Source organism: Symphalangus syndactylus, chromosome 19 (assembly GCF_028878055.3).
Source record: "Symphalangus syndactylus isolate Jambi chromosome 19, NHGRI_mSymSyn1-v2.1_pri, whole genome shotgun sequence".
NCBI classification, from domain to species: Eukaryota; Metazoa; Chordata; class Mammalia; order Primates; family Hylobatidae; genus Symphalangus; species Symphalangus syndactylus.
The window spans coordinates 51,383,219-51,408,836 of NC_072434.2; the positions used below are offsets into that span (position 1 = coordinate 51,383,219).

General features: G+C 40.5%; 1 protein-coding gene across 5 annotated transcripts in view; it reads right to left on the reverse strand.

Moving 5' to 3' along the window:
- NFIA (nuclear factor I A) overlaps window positions 1–25,618 on the reverse strand; it is a 386,956-nt gene that overhangs the window by 111,996 nt on the left and 249,342 nt on the right. For all 5 annotated transcript variants that reach the window (XM_063613343.1, XM_055234470.2, XM_055234468.2 and 2 more), the window contains 2 exons: window positions 20,114–20,188; window positions 215–332 (listed from right to left, as the gene is read on the reverse strand). In XM_063613343.1, the coding sequence (XP_063469413.1) occupies window positions 215–332; window positions 20,114–20,188 (193 nt within the window). The remainder of the gene's footprint in view (window positions 1–214; window positions 333–20,113; window positions 20,189–25,618) is intronic.

Sequence of the window (25,618 nt, forward strand, 5' to 3'; positions counted from 1 at the left end):
TGTGTGTGTGTGTGTGTGTGTGTGTATTCAACCTTGCTACATGCATATTTGCTTTATCTCCCCAACGAGACCAATAGTCTGTTGGGGCTGAACCCACTACTTTGGTATCTTCTATTACTAAAGGTGCATTGCTAAATGCATAGTGGGCCCAGAGTTAAAATCAAGGTGTGTAACCATGTAGCATAACTTCTTCAAGAGCTGCCAATCAAATTACCTCGTAGAGGATGTGCTGGGTAAAGACCTCCTCATTGCTCCTGGACTCATGCTGTAGTATGAAGAACTTTCCAAATCTGAGAGAGAAAAATTTGGGCCAGTTCCTGCAGCTATTGGTGCTAGAATTAAGAAAACAAACGAAAATCAGTTACATTCTGTGGATAAAAAATCCATGACAGCATACTTCAGTGTTGCATTTAGCACATTTTCTTTTTGCATTTATATGTAAGCTAATCGAAAATAATCAGTAATAAACTATGACTCCAAAGGAATATTGACTAAAAATAGTCTATACAGGAAAGGCATATTTTTTCTAATATATTTTTCATCTTTTCTCTTCATGTAATAGTAAATTGGTCACCAAGGCTGCAACATTCTTGGATCCTTTTAACAAAAATACTTCCCCACATTTTGGTCTTAAACTTTTCTGGAATGACCAGCCAAAACACTCTTTAGACTTTCCTAACTTTATCTGATCCTGATAGCTTCTACTCATCTGTATTTTGGAATTCTGTTTTGAACTTTGGTGAGAACAAAGTCATCTTTCTAAGCTGTCCATTCCCAGTTGCTTATAATATGAAATGTGTGGTTTCTCTTTACTATGAATCACCTCTCCATCTTGCATACACCTTAACTGAATATTTGTCCAACCTTGTAATTTAAGGCAGGCCCATAGCTTTCATGAATAAAGTTTTACGGGAGCATAGCCATGGCCTTTCATTTCTATATTGTCTATGACTGCTGCCACATTACACCATCAGAGACGAGTAGCTGCAACAGAGACCATATGGCCCACAAAGCCTAACATATTTATTAGCTGGCCTTTTATAAAAGAATTTTCTGACCTTTGAATTAATTTTGATTATTTGTGATTTCCAGAAATGACCCTCGTGTGAGACTGATTCCTTGCATTTTCTGTCTTTGAATCTTTAGATACCTTTTTGACAGTAGTTTAATACAGGTTTTCCAATGGACAAATAACAAGTACCAATTTTATAAAACAACTCCGTAAAATTAGTCGTGTAAATTATTAGTGCAAATAATCTTTTTGAAAGGTTATCATGAACCAGGGACATGTATACATCCAATGAAATGTGTGGTTTCTCTTTACTCTGAATCACCTCTCCATCTTGCATACACCTTAACTGAGTATTTGTCCAACCTTGTAATTTAAGGCAGGCCCATAGTTTTTATGAACAAAGTTTTACTCTCAGTAAGAATGCTTACTGAGAGTCTGCTACTGCCAAGAACTATGCTGAGTGAGGAAGGCACTTAGATGAAAGACATGGTCCCTACCCTTAAGCGGAAAGGAAAGTCTGACAGATTAATTTTTTAAAAGTCTGAGAAGTCATCTGATAGAGCTACAGGTGCTCAACTTACAATGAGGCTATGTCTTGATAAACTCATCGTAAGTTAAAAATATCATCAGCTGAAAATGTACTTAATATGCCTATTTTATAATAAAGTGTTGAATATCTCATGTAACTGATTGAATATTGTACTGAAAGTGAAAAACATAATAAGTGTATGGCTACTTCAAGTATGATTTCTACTGAACACATGTCACTTTCCCACCATCGTAAAGCTGAAAATTTTAAGTGGAATCATTGTAAATTGGGAACCATCTGCATTCCTAAATTGAAGTGGCTGCAAAGAAGTGGGTTATCTAACCCAACCTGGGGATAAGAAGTTCAAGGGAATGGCCTCAGAAAATGCGAAGCCTGGAAACAATGTTAAAAGGACAAGGAGGAATTATGCAACTGAAAGGGATGGAGGACTTCTAGGTAGAGGAAAGAGCATCAAGAGAGCAGAAAATGTTTACTGGATTTCTGATAGCTTGGTATGATGACATAGTGTAGAATACACGGGAAAGAGGAAGGATGGTTAAGGTCAGGTTATGAAGGACCTGGTAGGTTTTTCTTTCTTTTTTTTAGAGACAAGAGCTCACTTTGCCACACAGGCTAAGTGAAGATGCAGAAGTGTAATCATAGCTTACTGTAGCCTCCAGCTCCTGGGCTCAAGCAATCTTCCTGCCTCAGCCTCTGGAATAGCTGGGACCACAGACGTGCTATGCCACACCCGGCTAATTTTTTAAAAATTTCTTTTGTAGAGATGGGGTCTTACCATAATGCCCAGGCTGGTATTGAACTTCTAGTCTAAAGCGATCCTCCTGCCTTTGCCTCCCAAAGCACTGGGATTACAAGCATGAGCCAACATGTGCCCGGTGGGATCTGGCAGGTTTCTTTAAGGAACATAAATTTGAATTCAGCAGATTCCCAAGTTTATAAGCTATTAAAGCATTTACCTCACCCCACTATAACTGGGGATTATATTGTCAGCATCTAATATAGTCCCTAACACCAGGAGGCAGTCAGTAAACACTGATCAATGGAATGGGTTGCTGCACTGAGTTATATTCAATAGTCAAAGAATGACCAGCAAAGTATGGGAATGCTATCATCAAATTTGCATTTATCACCTAGAAAGATCAGTCTGTCATGACGTTAGGCATGGAGGTGAAAGGGTGGCGGGCACTTGAAGAATATAATAGGCAAACCAGAGAGTCCACTGGGGCATTTATGCAAGGTATAGTGGGGATGGGGTCTAAACTCAAAGGATGGAAAGGAGGAGCCTGATGTAAGTTATTCAGGAGTTAGAATCAAGATGTACTGACTGGCTGGGCACATGTGGTGGCTCACACCTGTAATTACAGCACTTTGGGAAGCTGAGGTGGGAGGATTGCTTGAGACCAAAAGTTCAAGACCAGCCTGAGCAACATAGTGAGACTGTGTCTCCACAGAAAAAAAAAACATTTTTAAAAAAATTAAATTAGCTAGGTGTAGTGACACATGCCTGTAGTCCCAGCTACTTAGGAGGCTGAGACGGGAGGATCACTTGAGCCCAGGAGTTTGAGGTGCAGTTAACTGTGATCATGCCACTACAACTCCAGCCTGGGCAATGGAGTGAGACCCCATCTCAAATAAAAATCTTGGAAAATAAATAAATAGAAAGAAGACATGCTGGCTTCTTGACTATTGTAATAATGGGAACGGGAGAGTATGGGATAACTCCCACGATCAGCGCTTGGGAAACCAGGTGAATTGAGGTGCCATAATGGAACTATGGAATCAAGGGACGGTATGAGGAAATATAACAATTTCTAAGAATACTTAGTTATTTGATTAATAGCAATGAATAAACCTTAATCACAACTGTCAGTATACAAAAACAGTCACTGCTAAAAAAAATGGAAGACTGAAATTCGCATCTACTTTCTGAAATTCAAACACATCTCTCAGTAACAGGCTCTAAGGGAGGAAGAGCCTTTCATTTAAAAAAAATGGTGAGGCTTGACAATAAGTGTAAACAGGGCTCTAATTAATAATTCTGACAGTCATTCCCTAATTTGCTTTTTATATTAAATTTATTTGCATAATCTCCTCTTTTATTTCATGATTTTTATGTATGAAATAGGCTATGGAGGAAGGGTGGGGGAGATTACTCAAATACGAGCCTAGATCACTCATCCTCACTCCCAGCAAGCTGACATACAGTAGGTACTTAATGCTTTGTGCCTTCCTGGAGATTAGAGATTCACACCTCTCATTAACTAAAGAAGAGTTATAAGGCTGATCAGTGTCATAGGTCTGGATTTAGATGTTTTTCACAAATGTCAGAAGGGAGATAAGGCCTCAACTGGGTGGAGAAGCTGTTTCATTCCTGAGCATGGTGGACACTGTCTGGCCCTCACTCCCTCGCTCTTGGAAGGAGAGGAATACAGAGCAAAGTGTGAATGTGAGGGACTTGATCAGACAGAGAGAAGAAGAGGCCTCCTAGCTCGTGGTGAACATCCAGCTGCACTTATATTTAATACTTTATCTATCCTAGAAAAATGTCTTTTGCCTTATATTTTTTAAATGTCAAGAGAGCCAGAATAGGGGAAGAAAAAGAAAAGCCTGTGTAAACATGGTGTGCCCACCTTCCAGACATTAAAAAATAATTAAGCCCACATAAACAGGCTTAGCTTGGCCATATATATACTTCCTGTGAATCACTTAAGTACACTGTAATTGTAATGTGGCAAATGGCACCAGGTGGCCTGGCACTTCCCGAAAGTGTCTATCAGACTTCTGATGAGTAATTTGAGAGCTTGGCAAACTGGTTATGTGTGTCTTGAATTTTAAAACATCACTAAGTTTCTGAAATGAGAATGGGTTTCACAGCCTTAGTTAAATAATCCTAGTAATTCACAGACCCAAACTCGGCCTTCTTCAAGAGTCTTATAAAGGAACATCCCCCTGCAACTGCCTGTAGGTATGAATCACATGGACAGTTGGCTTATTGGGTTGGATTCTGACTCAGTGACACTGTCACAGCCAAAGAGAAAGCTTCACACTTGAGGGGAGCAGTCGTTGTCAAAGTATCACTGCACTGGGTTGGGTATTCTCAGTACCTCTAATCTGGAGAACAGAAAGAGCTTTTGACAGGTCATGAAGAACTGAAGAGGTGGGCTTTAGGCAGGCTTTTTGGAGCACCCATGATGCCATGTTTTGATAAGCACTTTATTTACTGTACTTAATTTCATTCTCAAACTTCAAAGTGCATTTGCTAGATGAGGAGAACGAAGCCTTGGAGTGAGATTAAATAACTTGTCCTCAATTACAAAAAGACAAAGAGAGACTCAGGGTTAAAATGTAAGGATGTTGACCTCAAAACCTGGGCTTTTCTTACTGTGCCACACTGAGTCCCACATATAGTATTTGCCTTAAACTTGAAATAATAAAAAGATACACAGTGTCTCTGTCCCCAGAAGGTTTACAACCTAAGTGGAATACTAAAATAATACCTGAATATCTAATGCAATGCCGAACATGCTAAATTTCACAGGAAAAATGCAAAGAATGTGCTAGGAAAGTTCAAACGAGTCATAGATCCCATTGGCTTGTGAGATCAGAAAAAGGTTTGATTCCAGGAAGAGTGGGCACTTAAGCTGAGCCTTCGAGGATAGTTCAGATTTAAAGACGCACAGGAGACAGGAGAGGCTTCCTTGGCAAAGGACAAAGTATGTGCATAAGTTTGGAGATAAGAAGTAAAGTGGGCCGGGCGCGGTGGCTCACACCTGTAATCCCAGCACTTTGGGAGGCTGAGGCAGGCAGATCATGAGGTCAGGAGATCGAGACCATCCTGGCTAACATGGTGAAACTCCGTCTCTGCTAAAAATACAAAAAATTGGCCAGGCGTGGTGGCAGGCGCCTGTACTCCCAGCTACTCGGGAGGCTGAGGCAAGAGAATGGTGTGAACCCAGGAGGTGGAGCTTGCAGTGAGCCAAGATCACACCACTGCACTCTAGCCTGGGTGACAGAGCAAGACTCCATCTCAAAAAAAAAAAAAAAAAAAAAAGAAGTAAAGTGAGAGATCTGTGGGATCCAGGGCAGTTTCTGAATAGGGAAGTGATAAGATCACTGTGGACCTGGGAACAATCATAAGGCAACTGATATGGTTTGGCTCTGTGTCCCCATCCAAATCTCACCTTGAATTGTAATTTCCACATGTCAAGGGTGGGACCAGGTGGAGATAACTGAATCATGGGGGCAGTTTCCCCCATGCTGTTCTCATGATAGTGAGTAAGTTCCCACGAGATCTGACGGTTTTATAAGGGGCTTCCCCCTTTGCTGGGGACCCATTCTCTCTCCTGCTGCCCTGTGAAGAGGTGCCTTCTGCCATGATTATAAGTTTCCTGAGACCTTCCCAGCCATGTAGAACTGTGAGTCAATTAAACCTCTTTTCTTTACAGATCACCCAGTCTCGGGTATTTCTTCATAGCAGCATGCGAACGGACTAACACAGCAACTATATTCAGAATGCATGGAAGGGGGCTAAGATTCTGGAGGTGGGGAAATCAGAAGATTGATGCAAGTGTCCCAGCAGAAGGGAATGGAGGCCAAGACTCTGCTGTTGGGAAAGAAAATAGAATTTTTACAATGGAAATTTGACACCTCCTCCAGGAGAGCAAACAGTCCTAAAAGACCTGTTCCCAATTGTGTACTTGAAAGGGCATAAATAAATGATCATATTCTTCTAACGAATATAAAATATCAACACGATATATGTAACACAGTATACTTTTTAACTAATAATGGCATTAAGTCCTTCTTTTGAAAATTAAGAAACTAATAAATGTTGTGGAGGGTTAAATGATTTGTCCAATGTCACATAAATTCTGGCCTGCCCAGGTTATCGCATTGGGTTTCTGAGGTTAAAGACTAATCGCCTTCTGGTGTGCTACAAAAACGATGCAGCCCCTGCCAATCACATGTGGAGATGTTAGGGTAGGACTGGACCAAGCACAGCACTGCCTTTCTGTTCCATTTATTGTGAAATCCAGTTTTGCTCCATTTGTAATCGACTCTGGGCTTTATCATGCTTTGTCTCATATGTAACATTTTCTCCCTTTCTAGGTTGAGATGCATTTTGAAGGTTATAAAGAGATATCATGGGGCATAAAAAATGCTAGTCTAGGACGGGGAGAGATTGTCTAGATTCCCAGTCCTGCCAGTAACCACCTGTTTACTTGATTAAGTCACTGAAACTCTTTGGGCCTCATAATTCTAATAATAATTATGGCAAAAATGAACTGCCACCACTAACCACTGCTGCCACCATTACCATCACAATTTATTAGGCATCATTTATGAACCAGAAGTTGGGCTAAGGGTTTTAAGCACATCATCCCATTTACTCCTCACCAGAAGTCCCCAACCTTTTTGGCACCAGGGACTGGTTTCATAGAAAACAATTTTGCCATGGATCAGAGTAGGGGGGTGATTTCAGAGTGAAACAGTTCCCCCTCAGATCATCAGGCATTAGACTCTCATAAGGAGCCTGCAGCCTAGGTCCTTCGCACGTGCAGTTCACAACAGGGTTTGCGTTCCTAAGAGAATCTAACGCTACCACTGATCTGACAGGCGGCAGAATTCAGGGAGCAATGCTCACTCACCTGCCACTCCCCTCCTGCTGTGCGGTCCGGTTCCTAACAGGCCACTGACTGGTACTAGTCTGCAGCCCGAGCGCTGGGGAATCCTGATCCTCACCATACCACCAGGAAGGAACTGAGGCACAAAGAGGTTAAATAACTCTCCCAGGTCATGAAGTCAGAGGTAATACCCATGACCTTTAATTCTACAGGTCCTAGAGCTCCCTTTGACCACAGTTTTGTGTACACAGTTGATCATCAATAAATATGCTTTGAATTAAGGAGAGTGAATAATTACCCTCCCTATTCGCCCCCTCTAAACTTTAAACAATACCAAACGGAACTCAGAATTCTATAAATACATATAAATCGTGTGGAGGGGCTCCTCAATTTTCTTAAGTAGTATTGTAATTAGCGAATCTGAAGTATTTTGCTCTATTGAGGAGTTTTTCTCAAAAGGTTAACTTTTGGAAATTGTCTCTTCAGATATTACTTCCAAGTTATTCATCCTCTACCCCCGCCTCTTTCCTGTCATAAGTAGAATGTAGTCTTTGTGTCATTTCTTAATAAATGGTTTGCTATTAAGGAATCATTATAGTAATGTAGGCTACTGGAAGAAAGGGGTTATTTTAGTAGCCAACCCTCTTAATGACCTGCTCTTCTGTACACATTAGTAGTTGGATAAGGTTGTGGTTATTGAACTTCTGCCATCCACCAGAGACAAGCTGCTCAGGCTTGCATTGTTGGAAGGAGAGGATGATGGAAAAAATTTCTATACAAATTTTTGAGCTACTCTGCCTGAGAGATTACAGTGTGCTAAGTTTCCAACTTGTTCAACAGAAGTCAGCAGGCAGCATTAACGACATGACTAGTTTGTCCAGCCTATGGTTAATAGTACATATCCTCGGAGAGGCTGTATTCAATGGAATTCAACAATATTTATGGAGCACTTTTAGTGAGTCAGGCATCATTCCAGATGCTTGAGAAACATCAGTGGACAAGATATAGAAAACCCCTGCCCTTGTGGGGCTTACATTTCAGAGACTGACCATTATTGTCCCTTCTTCACATCTGTATGGCCACTGAGGAATACAAAAGAATGGCAATAAGTACCCCAACTCAATTTCCAACTTATAACTATGAAAAAATGGAGAGACATTTTTCTTCTGATTACATGATCTAAAACACTCAGTGAGACTTTGGGAACTTGTACTTTAAGACCGGGGGGGAATAAGTCCAATAGCAGCACACAGTTCTATGGACCCAGCACAATTTAGTGTTGTTTTGCATTCCAGTGGCAAAGATCTTGTAAGAAAGTTCATGTCACTGGCACAAAGGGACTGAACATGGGAAAATACTTGTTCTTCTTTCTATCAAAGGCACAGTTGTAAAACGCACAATGCTATGAAAACTCAAGCAAATCTGGAATCATCGTTAAAGGGAATTAACTTGGAAAGTAATTTATGGCAAGAAAATTCAACTCCTTTGTTATCTCCCTTTTACCGTAATATGCTTCCTGAACACTGCCTATGAGAAAGGGCTTTTAGAAAGAAAAAAAAAATAAGTATAGTAAAAATTAGCTCATTTTATCAATTTGTGCTCTCTGCCAGAGTTTCCTGACCGTGGCTACGAGAGGCTGTAAAACTGATGAATTTGCATGGAAAAAGAAACCAGTGTAAGTAATTTGTGTAAGAGGTAACACGAACATAGACTGCTATAATTCAGACACCCTGCAGATAGCAGACTGCTGCAGTGTGAGCAGTTATGGGTTAGAAAAATGACCACACTGCAGTCAGTCTGACTTGAATGGAAATCAATCATAAAGGTACTTTCTCTGCAGCTTCTACGCCACAGTCTTCAGTAACTCCTTTGCCAAGCAGATTTCTGGTCTGTAAACCCTGTGCTGATCTCCTGTTTTCTACTTTTCCTTTCTAAAAGGTCTGACCAAATGCAGGCTAAGAGTATGGTTTTCCAAACGGGAACATTAAAACAAGGCAATGAACTAAAACAAGGATTTCCCTCTATGTGAAAATGAACTTGCCTGCTATTAGAAGATTTAAGCAATGCTTTTATGAAATGTATTATTAGGTGCCAAAAGCCAGTAGAATATTTTTTAACCCCATGAAAGGCATCTGCTAACACACACAGAGCCCTATTTTCACACATCCCTGTCTTGTGGACACACACTAAGGAATATATATACATGGTGGCAGAAGGAGAAAAGGGAGGTGAATAGAGGAATTTTTATTTTTCAAAAAATGTTTCTGTTTCATTAAAATAGGAAAAATTAACCAATACATTTTCCCACCCCAATCCGAATCAGGAAGATAGTTTATCTTTGACAGATAATTACTGTGAGTTTAATTTGTAAATTAAGTATATTCGGGCATTTTATTGCCATAAAATAAGCTCAGTCTTAGATCTCAAGAAACTTAGATATATACTCTGTAGAGGAAAAGGCTGTCTCCTACTTATTTTTGTATTCTCCTCAGTACACAGTGCAGGGTGCTTCATATATTACATATGCACCAAATGCTTACTGAGTTGAACTAAAATTACACGAGCTTGTTAATGAAAAATAGCTAAGAGCTAATATTTACTGAGCATTTATTACATGCCAGGCAATGTGCTAGGTATTTTACCTGAATTATCTCATTTAATCTTTGCATTATCCCTATGGAATATGTATTTATATTATCCTCATTTAGAAATGAGAAACTACGCTGTGAGTTAAGTAACATGGTCAAGATCATGCAACTAAATAAGTGACAGAGGAAGGGCTTGAATGTAGGTATTTCCTAGACATCTGTTCAAAGAAACAGGAGTGAAATTCACATTTCTAGTGCTAATGTCTTTCCTTTGTCATCAGTTATGAAGGAGATAAATTCAACACGTTTAAATAGAAGAATAATTATCGCCTACACTTATGTGGCAAAACTTCTATCTCATCATTCTCCTTCTCGCCTCTCTGCTTTTGCAGGTCTTAAACTTTATAAGTGTCAGCAAGAGTTCCATTGGATGAAGGGCCCTGCCACTTGGTCTAACAGAGCAGTCCACAGAGGGGTTAGCAATGCTGACTGATCTGCATTAGTGCCTTCTGCTTTGGGGACCAAAATGGATTTTCTGCATTTTAGAGTATCATCATGTCTTAGCTTTGGTTGAGGTCAAATGTGTTACCCGCTTAGTATTTGATACAGCCTCAGTCATGGGATTAAGTCTTCTCTGACAGGGGTGGGATCTGATGGCCTGAGAGGTCTTTTTGCCACAGTGATCTACAAACCAGGGAAGGGCTAAGCTAAACATACGCCCCACAACCAATAGTGCACTGGGACTACTTGACCATTAGCTGTTAGGAAACCAAACTATATCAACAGAGTCCCATCCCAACAACTGACTAATTCAGCTGTTTACAAAAAAAAAAAATAGTTTTCAATATTTCCACCAATAACTTTCATTCTTTTTTCTCCTCCACCTAGTGAAAAATCCTGGGTATTAACATGTACTCATATTAACCACACACTGGATTAGTTCAGTGCCAGTATTTGACCTACGCGTGGTTTTGCTGAATGTGGACTCCACCAGCCCCGTTCTAGACATGCTAAGATGGTCACTACCAACAGCCCTTCTACTTGGCAAGAGTTAGCTATGATAGTGTACTCCAGCCAAATCTCAATAATATTTGTGGCCCCGACTGCAGGGTAATATAGGATTTCTCCCAAGCTTTTGGAAGTCACAAAAACCCCTTCTAGTTTTTCAGTGTTACTACTGGATATGAATATCCACCATTAAAAAGTTGAGGCTATGCGTGCATAAATAAAGGTTTATTAAAAAGCACATTAGTAGCTGGGCACACTGGCTCATGCCTGTAATCCAGGCACTTTGGGAGGCCAAGGCAGGCAGATCTCTTGAGCCCAGGAGTTCAAGATGAGCCTGGGCAACATGGCAAAACCCTATCTCTGCAAAAAATACAAAAATTAGTTGGGTGTGGCAACACGTGCCTGTGGTCCCGGCTACTGGGAAGGCTGAGGTGGGAGGATCTCCGGGGCCTGGAAGGTGGAGGTTGCAGGGAGCCATGATTGTATCACTACACTCCAGCCTGGACAACAGAGTGAGACTCTGTCTCAAGAAAACCCAAACGAACCACATTGTCAGTAACGACCTGTAGCACGCTTTTGCCATTCACAGGGAATTTTTGCTCATAATATGAATGAAAGCAAAATTTAAAAATACTGTAAAACTAAGTACCACTTTTAAGAATGCTGGTACAGATAACCCAGGTGTGGTTTGCCACTTAAAAAGTTGTTAATGTGTCAGTGTTAGATTGAGAATTTTAAAACATTCTGCTATCCGTGAGATATCCTAGGAGAACGATTTCTAGAATAATGCAGAAACACAGGCTCTGGCTGAAAATTTGAGGGATAAGAATTTTCTGGTTTCCTAAAACAGAGGAATGGGGTCTAATATTTGCATGCTCTTATTCTATTGGAATTACTAACTCCGTAAGGGTCACTAGAGTGATTCTTCTAATAAACTGGTTGTTAGAACATGAATTCTAAAATTGGCCCTTCTTAATTTATACACGCACACACACATGCATTTTCAATAAATTTACTGAAAGTGGTCAGCTCCAAGATTGGCTGTGAGCACACAGTGAAGAAAGATCAGGGGCTGAGGCTCTGTTCAATAATTGTGGTGGTTATCATTGTTGAGCATCTACTATGTGGCAGACACTAGACTATCTGTCACTTAACCCTCATTACACTCCTGAGAGGTATTCCTATTTCCAGTACTTGGACTTAGGCTCAGCATGCAGTTAGGACTTCATAAACATTTGCTGAATGAATAAATGATTGTAACCTAGAAGAAAACACAGCCAAGAGGGGTTAAATATTGCCCAAAGCTATAGAGTTGATAAGTTGCAAAGCTCGATTCCCCAACTCTATATCCTGTACTGTTTTACAGTATCACGCTGCCATCTGGAATATAGGTTTTATACTTGACACATAGAAAGCATAACTGATGAATGACATAGAAACAGATGAACATACGAATAGAGACAATGACAACACATTAGTATGTACATCAAGGTGTATGTTGTGCTTCTCCCCAGTTCAAATATTTATAATAAGAGTATTCATCGTCTGGTAAATTTATCAGAAGCTTCAGCTGAGAACAGAGATCAAAAGGGCCCCAAAATCTGCCATGAGAACTCTAACTGCCAGCTCTAACCAGGAAGACTGTAGGAGTATGCATGTTAGAGAAAGGACTAGACCTTCACGCAGAGCATTGACTGAAGGATACACTAATGTCATAAGCTTATTCCTGCCATAGTTCTAATTTCAACAGCTCAGTGGTCCATGACAACTGCCAGGGCACATATCGAACACAAGGTATATGCACCTTTTAATTTGTAGGGCTGAGTCAGCTGAGGACAGAGTCAGTCTAAGGGTGGGGACACTCTCACCTTACATGGCTTCATTAGGTGAGGAGGGTAGCATAGGAAAAAATCAAGCTTGGCCACCCATACTGCGAGCTAGGATTCAGAAGAAAGGGTAGTTTGATGAAAATTTCTATTACTGCCAGTGCATTGCACTTGCTGCCAGCTTTACTACCCAAATATTCACCCCAAATATGTCAAGAAAATTAAAAGGAAAAAATCATACAACAAAACATCCTCCTGAACTAATTCAATTTCAATATTTATTTTGAAAATTTATTGAACTATAGTAGAGGAAGCTGGCTGAATTAAGCCAGTCAGACTGTTATTTTTCTTCCTAAGAGTATGGCAATATTTATTATTTTACCTCTCTATGAGGGGTTGATTAAAACTAGAAAATGTAACATTTGCAAAGTCATAATATATTCAGAAGAAGGTGGTTCAGATAGGCAAAATAAAAATATATAGGGGCCAATCAGAATTTTCTCTTCCATAACTTAGATTTTCTTTAAAAACTGCATTTGCAAATAGACATTATGATTTTTTAAAGGGCCACCCACTCTTTTGTCTGCTCCACACTCTACCCTCACTCTAGAAGAGGTGCCATTGACTTCTACAGATGTAAAATGTGTGATGTTCATTTTAAAATTACTAGTAGAGCCTGCTATTGACCATCTAATTATGCCGAGTTCCATTTATAAACATAGCTAACCACTAAGTTTATGGAGACTTTTTGTGCTGCTTTAATAGGATATTGATCGAGCACATAGTTTGAGTAGACTGCCATTGAATTGTGTAATGGCAAACAAAAGGCAAGGTCACAGCAACTGTTCACGCTAGGGCAGCAATCTATTTTTTATTATATTCTTTTTGTTTCTTCCTTTAATGCTCGAGCCCAAATGGTTTCTTTTGAAAGAAGATCTTGCTTAAGAATATACACTATTTTAAAAATTAATTTCCATGCAATGATCACAGCTATCGTGTTACTTAACACAGGAAAACCAACAGGCCACTTGTTTAGAAAGAAAGTTTTAAATCTATCCCACTTTAATTAAGATCTAAAGTACTGCGAATGTTTAAATGGCACCCCAAATGACTGGATGTCTGGAATTTCTTATCCTACACCCATTTCCTCATTAGTCCTTCTGCGCAAGAACATTTTGTATTTTCAAGTTTGGGCTTGTTCCTACCCAAGAGTTTCATTTTCTTATTTTGCCTTGTAGCCGAGTTCATTCTGTCTTAGAAGTTCTACCATGTCAGGTTAGAATATTGCCAATAGTTCTTACTAAATTACTAGCCTGAAAATCTAAGCATCTGAATATGGGTACTTGAAGACGTAACAAGGACCTAGAGACTTCAAAAAGAACTTTAGAAATAAATTGCAGTTTGGATGTTAATGACAATTCCTGTGTGAAAATATAGAGCGCACATTTCTAAGGCAAAAAACAGCCACTAGGGTGCCACCTCATGCCAGGCTGAGGCATATGCCTGGTTCCATTCACTCCCACTCTCCATTGACAAACAACTCAGGAATCCTGCAGTCGACCCAGCAGCTGAGCTTTGTGGCAGAGCCAGGACAATTCAGCTGCCGGATTTTAATAGATTCTGCAGCACTGCAACAGGAACCAAAAATCAGTCTGGGTAACTGAGAGTGGTTTTCACACCCAAAGACTCTAAGGCTGGCCACAGTGTACTGAGAATCCTGGCTTTTCAAAATTCCAGGGCCATGAAGTCATCCTTAGCCACGAAGTTTACTTAACCCTTGCAGCCGGCTTGGGTGTACAAACCGCCGCGAGAAAATTAGAACCCACCAGGCCAGAGTCACAATGGCCTGTGTGTATTTGCGGTTTTCCTCTTTCCCAGTGAAGTAGTTAGGGTTTCGAAGTCATTCCACCAACTTCAAGTAAAATAGAGTCAGCAATTTGGAAGGAAATGGGCAGAAGTAGTGGATTTTTCAGGAGAACTTTCTGGGTTCATACCAGGAGTGATAGTTGAGAGCCTTAGAGCTCATACTTTGAGGAAAACACTGGTGCAAAATAAACAAAAGAGTGGGTGCTGACAGAGAGAGCTATCTAAGCAGCATCATTTAGCAGCTAGTAGAGTGGGCTCTCTTTGTAGCAACTTCAAGGGAAAGAGACCAATCTAAAAATGCCTTGAGAAGGCTTTGTTTGAAAATGCAGCATCATGTAAGAGCCATTTCAACAGATGGTTCTTGTCTCTTTCCTCATAGTATTATGCTAAAACAACTTTAGTGATTCTGAACCACATTGTTAACACTTGTAAAACCCCCTTCCCCAGAGCAGAGAATACTTCTCTCTCTCTGGCACAGCGTCTAGGGGTCTGTATTTTCCTCCTCCCCTGGAACAAAGCAATAAATAATTGAGCTACTTTCAGATGGTCCTACCACATGGGGGAAAAACTAGCAAGAGAACAAATATAGATTTTTATGCTACAGTATTTTCTTTGCCATGGAAGCAGAACTTTCCATTCTTGCCTTTCATGGACTTTAGATGATAATGAAAAAAAAAAAAATTAAAAGGTGGTGGGCAGGAGGCAAGGAGGAAAGGGGAGTTCACAGAAGACTGCAGCTTCAGTTGGCCAGCAGGAGTCCCTGATTCCAACAGGTTCATATATCTGATCAGTATAATTCAATGGCAAGCATCCTTGTTGCCTAATCCCTCACCTCTGAATTTGTGAGGCTAAGCCAGCAGCTTTCTCTTGAGTTTCTCCGCCATTGCCACCTCGGTGGTAACACTATTAAAAACAACACACTTAGCACATAGTTATTTCAGTGAATCCACATGAGGAAATACTGAAATAGCACTTCCCTCCTCTCTTACATTTAAAAGGAAGAAAATGAAAAACAAAAACTAACTGGAAACCTAGTGAAAGTAAATATTTGTACTAGCAAATTTAAAAATTGAATACTAAAGATCCAGAAAGGGAGAAAAATCTCAAGCTAAGCCATCATTAATGGGCTGTGAAATTTCCAGCCCATGTAAGTAGATATAATTAGGTATATTTGCAGGGGACTGGATGGGGCTGGGATAGATAATAGAAGGTTAAGAAGAAATCTGCAAAACAGTCCGAGATTCTAGGACATTGAGACCATTAAAAACATCTAAGTGAAAGGCATAACTATGGAGAGAGTAAAAAGATCAGTGGTGGCCGGGCGCGGTGGCTCACGCCTGTAATCCCAGCACTTTGGGAGGCCGAGGCAGGCGGATCACGAGGTCAGGAGATCGAGACCATCCTGGCTAACACGGTGAAACCCCGTCTCTACTAAAAATACAAAAAATTAGCCGGGCGAGGTGGCGGGTGCCTGTAGTCCCAGCTACGCGGGAGGCTGAGGCAGGAGAATGGCGTGAACCCCGAGGGGCGGAGCCTGCAGTGAGCCGAGATCGCGCCACTGCACTCCAGCCTGCGTGAAAGAGCGAGACTCCGTCTCAAAAAAAAAAAAAAAAAAAGATCAGTGGTGGGGAGTGGGAGGTAATGAACAGGTGGAGAACGGGAGATATTTAGGGTAGTAAAACTATTCCTTATGATACCATAATAGTAGCTACCTGTCACTATGCATTTGTCAAAACGCACAGAATGTACAAGAGTGAACCCTAATGTAAACTGTGGACTTTAATTGATAATTATGCGTCAATATTGGCTCATGAATTTTAACAAATGTACCACACTAACAAACGATGTTAACAATAGGGGAAATTGTTTGGGAGGAGGGGTATACGGGACTCCTCTACTTTCTGTTAACTTAAAACTGTAAACCTAAAAAACTGCCCTAAAAAAGAATAAAGCCTGTTAATTAAAAACAAACTCACACCTGAAAAGAAATCTAGGAAAAAAAATTATCTTACTTGCTTTGGTTTACATGAAAATAGTTTTAACCTTTTTTTTAAAGCACAAATTAATAAGCTAAAAGTGCATCAAATCAACAAGAACTGATTATTCAATAAAAGCACAGAATCCTTGGATTGTATTTCGTTCTATAATGCAATTATAGGAGAGGTTTTGATGAAAAGGTCGGCAGTCGGCTAGCTGAGTAGAATAAAGGAAAAAGAGCAATTTGCTTAACCTCTTGGAGCATCGCAGACTCCATCTATAAAAAGGGACAGTAACACCAACCATGGGAGGATTGAATGAGATAATGTTTACAAAGTACCCAGCACAATGCCTGGTACATGGTATATGCTTGATAAATGCTAGCTATTCTAATTTTTTATATTATATGACATCACACTCCTAACAGGGCTAACATCATGTGTTTAATCACCTTATGTGCCAGTTAGCTTATTTCTTTTTTTTTGAGACGGAGTCTCGCCCTTGTCACCCAGCCTGGAGTGCAATGGCGTGATCTTGGCTCACTGCAACCTCCATCTCCCGGGTTCAAGCGATTCTCCTGCCTCAGCCTCCTGAGTAGGTGGGATTACGGGCACCCAACACCACACCTGGCTAATTTTGTATTTTTAGTAGAGATGGGGTTTCTCCATGTTGGCCAGGCTGGTCTTGAACTCCCAACCTCAGGTGATCCACCCGCCTTGGCCTCCCAAAGTGCTGGGATTACAGGCATGAGCCACCGCGCCTGGCCAGTTAGCTTATTTCTATTCGAGGATACAGAATGTACCCCAGGTCCACTCATCTGCAAAAAGCATCCACCATAGTTCTGAAATGGGTGCTTCTCTTTTCCCACATGGGGGAACAAGGAGGAGGGCAGCCTCGCAAGGCAATGCTGAAGGATTTCAACTCCAGCATGCGGCTTGAGTGTTAAGCCTTTCAGGAGGGTGCATAGGTGAGGAAACCTGAGCTGGGGATCCTTACCCCAGCAGCCAAGGTAATCTTGTGAAATATACCCCAACAAACCTAGATTATCTCTAAGAAAAAGGGGTCTCCTGACTACAGTCGACTAGTTTGGCCTGAAGCCATGATCGAGCTGACACAGCCCAGACCCACTCTTGCCAAACAGTTTCCGTCAGCACGAGGCCATGTGTGAGTGAGTCCCAGAGCGATTACACAGCAGTGTGCAGAATCAAAAAGCATTTGAGAGCCAAAGGATGTTCATGATGCCAGGCACTGGCTAAGCAACCCCCTAAGCGGGGACAGGAAACAAGTCCAGATCCCTCTGCAAACTCAATCCCTGTCCAGCCATAATCTCTGGCAGTCTTGAAGGCAGGTTTAGAATTCATTTGGCAGCCCAGCTATCTTAGACTGACCAGTGTTCTAATCAAACTTGGAACTGATAAGCTTTGGGATATAAGACCTTAGAAGGAAAGACAGGGAGTGGAAGGAGGAGGAGAGGCTGGGGGTGATTCTGTACTGTGTGGGCCTTCTCATACAACCCCCAGGCCTGGGAACACTGATGGTAATGAGGACTAAATGTAAGAATTGAAGCATCCAGGGCAGAATAAAATGGCTAGTGCTCCAATCTTACGCTTAAAAGGATTTTCATTTCACTCTTTAAGGCTATGTTTTAGATCCCAGTGAGGGTTCAATGAATGTATTTTCCTATAATGCTACTATGACCGGTATAGTCTGATATAAATATATATATATATATATATATATTCCCCATATTACTGTTATTATTAAAATTACAAGAAAATGTGAGATATTTATTGTGTTCAAAAGTCCTAAGAAGTAAAAAAAAAAAAAAAAAAAGATATATACAGATGCACTGTTATTTGTCTACAGCAAATAACTGCCTAATCAGCTGTGCTATAACTAGGTCAGCATATTTCCTCTCCAGCTTAACAAGGCAATGTAGTGTCTACTTAACTGGCTGGTACTTTAAGTACACTTCAGTACCATGGCAGCAACCTCCCCATTCCAAGTCATGACCTGCTGCTCCTAATGTCTCATTTCTTAGGGTTCCAACTCTTCTACACTGGAATACCTCAGCATCAACCTGGGAGTCCTTGATTCCCACAATTCTAACCCCGACAGTTACCTTCCCACTGTTTCCCTGTCTAGTCTCATGCTATAGATCTCTTCGAGTTCCTTTGGGCCAGTCTAAGAGTACGGATACTGGCCTTATAGAGACTTAGCTTAATGATTTATCCACTATTTGAATTTTTTGTTTGTTTGTTTTTTTGAGATGGAGTCTCACTCTGTCACCCAGGCTGGAGTGCAGTGGTGCAATTTCGGCTCACTGCAACCTCCACCCCCCCGGTTCGAGCAATTGTCCTGCCTCAGCCTCCTGAGTAGCTGGGACTACAGGTGTGCACCACCATGCCCAGCTAATTTTTTTGTATTTTTAGTTGAGACGGGGTTTCACCATGTTGGCCAGGCTGGTCTCAAACTCCTGACCTCAAGTGATCCGCCCGCCTCGGCCTCTCAAAGGTGTTGGGATTATAGGCGTGAGCCACCGTGCCTGGCCTCACTGTTTGACTTTGGATAAATAACTTACATAGACCCTCAATTTAATTCATCTTTGAAAATGGGGTAATTTCTTGTCTGAAAAGCTAATTGCAAGGATTAACTTATGTACCTTACACTAAGGCCTACGACAGTTCCTGGCAGACAGTAAATGACCAGTAGTCATTAGATTCTCCCCTGTTCCCACACTGTATATCACATTCTGTGCTCTCAAGACTCTCCTAGCCTATGAGTGACTGAAATAAGAACAGACAAAATCCAGGCTTTCGGGACCAGGATGGCTTGACTTGTTTGACCTGACGTCATGTCCTGAGATGGACCGGCTTACTCAGTCAATTTTACAAGCCTGTAACACAGTGCATGGGGGGTATGAACCCGAAATGAAAATATTTCTTTTTACTCCAGCTCATTCCACAAAGGGCTGATGCTGCTCAAAACCAATTTTAACCATGTAAATTTTACCTACAAGTGGTATTTTGAAGTAGGTGGAGGAGTAAAACAAAATACAATTTTAATATTTGGTATTTATTTTTCCTTCTTCTTACTGGGACCTGGAACATCATAATCATTGTATTTATGCTTTTAAATAAGAAAAAAGAGATTCCTAAGGGAAGGCAACTGTGTGTGTATGTGTGTGTGTGTGTGTGTGCGTGCGCATGCTAGATTATGTCATAACAAAACTACAATCAACTGAATGGGCCTTTGATCAATGGAGCAAGATGGTGACAGGTACTCTTCATTCACTGTTAGTGATTATTGACAAGCTGGTAATGATCATCCCAGACTGTGTCACTCATACTGAGGGCATTAGCATTTTTTAAAGGTCAAAAACAAATTCTTTTACAATGCAGAATTTCTTAGAAATCAGGGAAGCCTCAGAATACATGAGACCTTTAGGATTTTGGTCTTTCTTTTATGCCTCACATCAAAATAATATTTAATTTTTCCTGATTTAAATTCTTGGTTGTCAAACAAACTGTGTGTCAAAATTCTTCCAATGGGTGAATGAAAAGGAGATTCTGAAAGCTTTTTTTGGTCTCTAGGAGTCCTAGGCAGAAAGTAAGCACAAACCAAGGCAAATCTGTACCAAATCAAAGCAAAATTATACTTACTCTGTGACACTCTTACTAGCTCAGTGACACTAAAAACACCTGATGTGACAAAACTGTCCTGGAAGCCCAAATGTCCTGGGGAAACAAAAACAAAAGAAAACAAAGTGACATAAATACAAGACATTTGACAACAGAGCTTTAAATATTAGTTTCATTATGATTAACACGTGTGGTGCCTAATCTCATTCTCTGCTCTCCTTAGGGTTTATGTGGGAGGGCACAGTCATTTAGCTATGCAGATAGATTTTTGGTTTGAATTTCAAGGTTGTGCAAAGCTATGGTACAACAACTAGCTGATTTTTGAAATGGTTAAAAAAAATTCAACAGGAAATCTGAAACAAAAGACAATTTACAATAAATAGTTACCTTGGGTGACCTCTAAGACCTTAAGAATTGGGATAAAAACAGCATATCTAAGAATCACTAGGAGAGCTGCATTCCATCATAGTTTTTTAAACATTATTCTCTAAAGAAACATCTGATTGGAATTAGTTATCTATTCATTTAACTCAAACAAGATTTAAAGGTGTTCTTTTCTAGAGGCACTACAGGGTGAATTTTTAAAAAGTCAAAATAGAAAAAGCAAGCCCCAACCCACAAAACAGGAAAACAAATTCTTTTGAGCACAAATAAAAATTCAGTTTATTTATACACCCCAAATTTTTTTTGTGTCCGTTGATTTTTTTGAGAAAAGATAATAAATCAATAGTTCAAAAATTGATTAATCTTTGAACTTTGTTTCTGCTTCATTTTTGCTGGATGCAATTAATTCCCTTTAAGATACCTGGTATTATGTCGATCACCAACTACTCATTTAATTTTATGATATATTCAGAAACATAGAACTTATAAATGACAAGGAACACATAATCTATGATATGTAGTTTCCCACTCTGCCTTTAAAATTTTCTGATTCTATGACTCTCACACAGGTAGATTCTAGTTGAGAGATCACTCCAAGGTCAGCTTAGTCTTTCCCTGCTTTAAAATCTGGGTCAAAAAATTGTTGGCCGAAGGGATTTTTGAAATAATTGTTCTTTGACATAAGAAACATACCTTGAGAAAATGCAATAAAAGAAAATAGGCCAATCTGAATATATAAAATCCATAAACAAAATTTATGTTATTAATAAAAGCTAGATTTCATACAATACTGAGGGAAAGCAAGTTCACCTGTGGCACTGCATAGCCACCAATAAATTTACTAAATGTCATACACATAAACACATGCAAAAAGTTGCCATGTTTTGGAGGAGTATAAATGGACCTGCGAATTACTTGTCTTTTTTAGGTTACACTGGATTTTTGCATAAGAAATTTCTACTGAGATTTTTTAAAATTTCAGTTAACTTTTATATCAAACACATAATCTATGATATTTGAGATGAAACAGTTCTAAGTTTTAGGATAGACAATAATTGTAAACTGCTTTTTGAAATAAAATGGCAAAATTTTACCATCAAGTGCTCAAGAAATTTCACCTCTCAAAACCACCCACACCCAGGTACTCAGTTAGCTTTGGTAAGCACCTAAGAAGCTGTCTCTTAGATTAAGAGAACTGAGAAGTTAAAAAATTAATAAATAAATAAAATTCTCTAATGAGGTCTTGGCAAAACAGACCACAACATCTCTTTCTTATAGGGAGACCATCAACATTACATTTATCCCACAGATCACAGCAAAGGAAATCTAACCACAATGTACATTAAGGTTGACTTAAAACACATAGAACAATAACAAGGAAATTCATAGATGAATAGGAAAATCTGGGTTGATCTCCAGCTCTTGCTCATCCCTACCTTCTTTACTTGACTTACAGGCTGATACTTGTTTCAGTTCCAATCTTTGAAATTCCTCATTTTAAGGATGAGCTAACATAAATTTCTGTATAGCGTGAATGTAAACACATGCAATTTAATCCTGCCACCAAAAAAGCAAGCAATATATTTTAAAGGCTAAGTTGAGTTTGGTGCAAGGACTTGGGAATTGGGAAGACCCTTGAGTTCATTCATTCAAATTACCACCCTCTCCTGGTTGCCCCCTTTTCTTGTGTCCACCTCTTAAATGTTGGTGATCTCCAGGGTCTGTGCTCATCGCTCCCTGTATGTGTGTGCAGGTGTGTGTGTGTGTGTGTGGGGGGGGGGGGTGTATCTATTTCCTAAGTTATTTTATCTACCTCCATGTCATCAACTAGCAGTCTAGACTGTGATATTTGTGAAAACTAAAATAATGTTTTTATTTACCACTGTATACTTAATGCCTGAGACAAAGCAGGTTAGTAAGTAAATATTTATTGAATGAGTAGATGAATGAATCTACAGGCCAATGACTCTCAACTCTTTATCATTTACTGAGATCTATCTCCTGGGTTCCAAACCCATAAATCTAAGTATTTGTTGGGCATTCCATCCAGATAGCCCACAAGTATTCTTAGACCCAACATGTGCAAAGCTGAATCCATTTTCTACTGCACCCAAAACCCGTTCTTACTCTTTTGAATTCCGTATTTCAATGAACCATCGGCCATTCATCTAGTTTTTTGGCATCATCCCTGACTCCTGCCTCTGACAATCACCCACATCCAACCAGTCCCCACCACTTCTGTGATTCCTGACTCTATGTACGTCTCCCTCGCCCTCCTGCGACTGTGGCTCAGGACCTTCCCACTTCACCAGCGTGGTGGGAAAGCCTCCTAACTGTGCTCTCTATCATCTCTCTTGGCTTCCTCTGCAATCCCCTCTCCACTCTTCAGCCAGAGCTGTCTGACAGACATGCAAATCTGATGAGTTATTCATTTATTCAATAAATGTTTACTGAGTACCTACCATGTGCCACGCATCATGCTAGGGGCACAAGATACAGTTCCCACCTTCAGGGAGTTTACAGTAACAGCTAAAAACATGTAAAAAATTACGGCCGGGCACAGTGGCTCACACCTGTAATCCCAGCACTTTGGGAGGCCGAAGCAGGTGGATCACGAGGTCAGGAGTTCAAGACCAGCCTGGCCAACATAGTGAAACCTGTCTCTACTGAAAATACAAAAATTAGTTGGGCATGGTGGCAAGCGCCTGTAATCCCAGCTACTCAGGAGGCTGGGGCAGGAGAATCACTTGAACCCGGGAGGCAGAGGTTGCAGTGAGCCGAGATCGTGCCACTGTATTCTAGCCTGAGCAACAGAGCAAGACTCTGTCTCAAAAAAAAAAAAAAAAAAAAAAAATTACTTTAAAAATGATAGGCCGGGTGTGGTGGCTCAGGCCGGGGGCAGTGGCTCCCACCTGTAATCCCAGCACTTTGGGAGGCCGAGGTGGGCAGATCACAAGGTCAGGAGATCAAGACCATCCTGGCTAATATGGTGAAACTCATCTCTACTAAAAATACAAAAAAATTAGCCAGGCATGGTGGCACACATCTGTAATCCCAGCTACTCAGGAGGCTGAGGCAGGAGAATAGCTTGAACCTGGGAGACAGAGATTGCAGCGAGCCAAGATCGCACCACTGCGCTCCAGCCTGGGCGACAGAGCGAGACTCCATCTCAAAAAAAAAAAGGGAAAAAGAAAAAAAATTATAAATGGAGGCTGGGTGTGGTGGCTCATGCCTATAATCCCAGCACTTTGGGAGGCCAAGGCAGGCAGATCGTTTGAGGTCAGGAGTTCAAGACCAGCCTGGCCAACATGGTGAAACCCCGTCTCTACTAAAAATACAAAAATTAGCCGGGCGTGGCGACGTGTACCTGTAATCCCAGCTATTCAGGAAGCTGAGGCAGGAGAATTGCTTGAACCCAGGAAGCAAAGGTTGCAGTGAGCTGAGATCATGCCACTGCACCCCAGCCTGAGTGACAGAGCGAGATCCGTCTCAAAAAAAAAAAAAAAAAATAGGCCGGGTGCGGTGGCTCATGCCTGTAATCTCAGCACTTTGGGTGGCCGAGGCAGGCGAATCACCTGAGGTTGGGAGTTAGAGACCAGCCCGACCAACACAGAGAAATCCTGTCTCTACTAAAAATACAAAATTAGCTGGGCATGGTGGCGCATGCCTGTAATCCCAGCTACTCAGGAGGGCTGAGGCAGGAGAATCACTTGAACGGGGAAGCATAGATTGCGCTGAGCCGAGATTGTGCCATTGCACTCCAGCCTGGGCAACAAGAGCGAAATTCCATCTCAAAAAAAAAAAAAAGATATATATATATATATATATATATATATAAAATAAATGATATGAAGGAGAAAAATATCAAAAGCTTTAGAAAGGGTGGCCAGGGCAGGTCTTGTTTAAGCGCTGATATCTGACAGATATGAAGGAGCCAAATAGGAAAAAGAGAAAGAGCTCTTCAGGCAGAGGATTAACACAAGCAAAGGCCCTGAGGCAGGAAAGAGCAAGATGTTGGAGAAACTGAGACAAATCCAATGTGTTCTGAGTCCCCCACCCTATCAGAAAGCTCACAAGAAATATGCATACAACAAAGAACTAGTATCCAGAATTGACAAGGAACTCAAATAAATCAACAAGAAAAAAAAACAAATAATCCCATCAAAAAGTAGGCAAATGACACGATCAGACATTTTTCAAAAGAAGATAGACAAATGGCCACCAAACATGAAAAAATGCCCAACATCGCTAATCATCAGGGAAATGCAAATTAGAACTCTAATGAGATGCCACCTTACTTCTACAAGAATGGCCATTAATAAAAAGTAAAAAAAAAATAGATATTGGCATGGATGTGGTGAAAAGGGTATGCTTATATACTGCTGGTAAGAATAAGTACAATCTCTATGTGAAACAGTATGGAGATTTCTCAAAGAACTCAAAGTAGATCCACCACTTGATCCAGCAATCCCACTACTTGGTAGCTACTCAAAGGAAAAGAAGTCAATATATCAAAAAGACAACTGTATGTGTATGTTTACTGTCACACAAGTCACATTTGCAAAGATGTGGAACCAACCTAAATGCCCATTGGCCAAGGAGCAGATAAAGAAAATATGGTATATATACACCATGGAAAACTACTCAGCCATAAAAAAGAACAAAATAATGTATTTTGCAGCAACGTGGATGGAGCCAGAGGCCATTACTCTAAGTGAAGTAACTCAGGAACGGAAAACTAAATACCATCATGTTCTCACTTACAAGTGGAAGTTAAGCTATGGGTGTGCAAAGGTATACAGAGTGATATAATGGACCGTAGAGACTCAGAAGGGGGCGGCTGGGTAGGGAGTGAGGGATTTAAAAAAGCCTACATATTGGGTACAAAGTACACTGCTTGGGTGAAGGATGCACTAAAATCTCAGACTTCACCACTGTACAATTCATCCATGTACCCAAAAACCACTTTTACCCCGAAGGCCACTGAAATGAAATATATATATATATGTAAATATATATTTTTATATATACTGTAAATCTTTGACAGAACTTATTTCTGTCTCTGTCTCTCTCTCATTTTCAGCAATACAGTTTAAACTAAAACTGAGCCAATCTGCACTGGGAAACTATTTAAATGAAAAA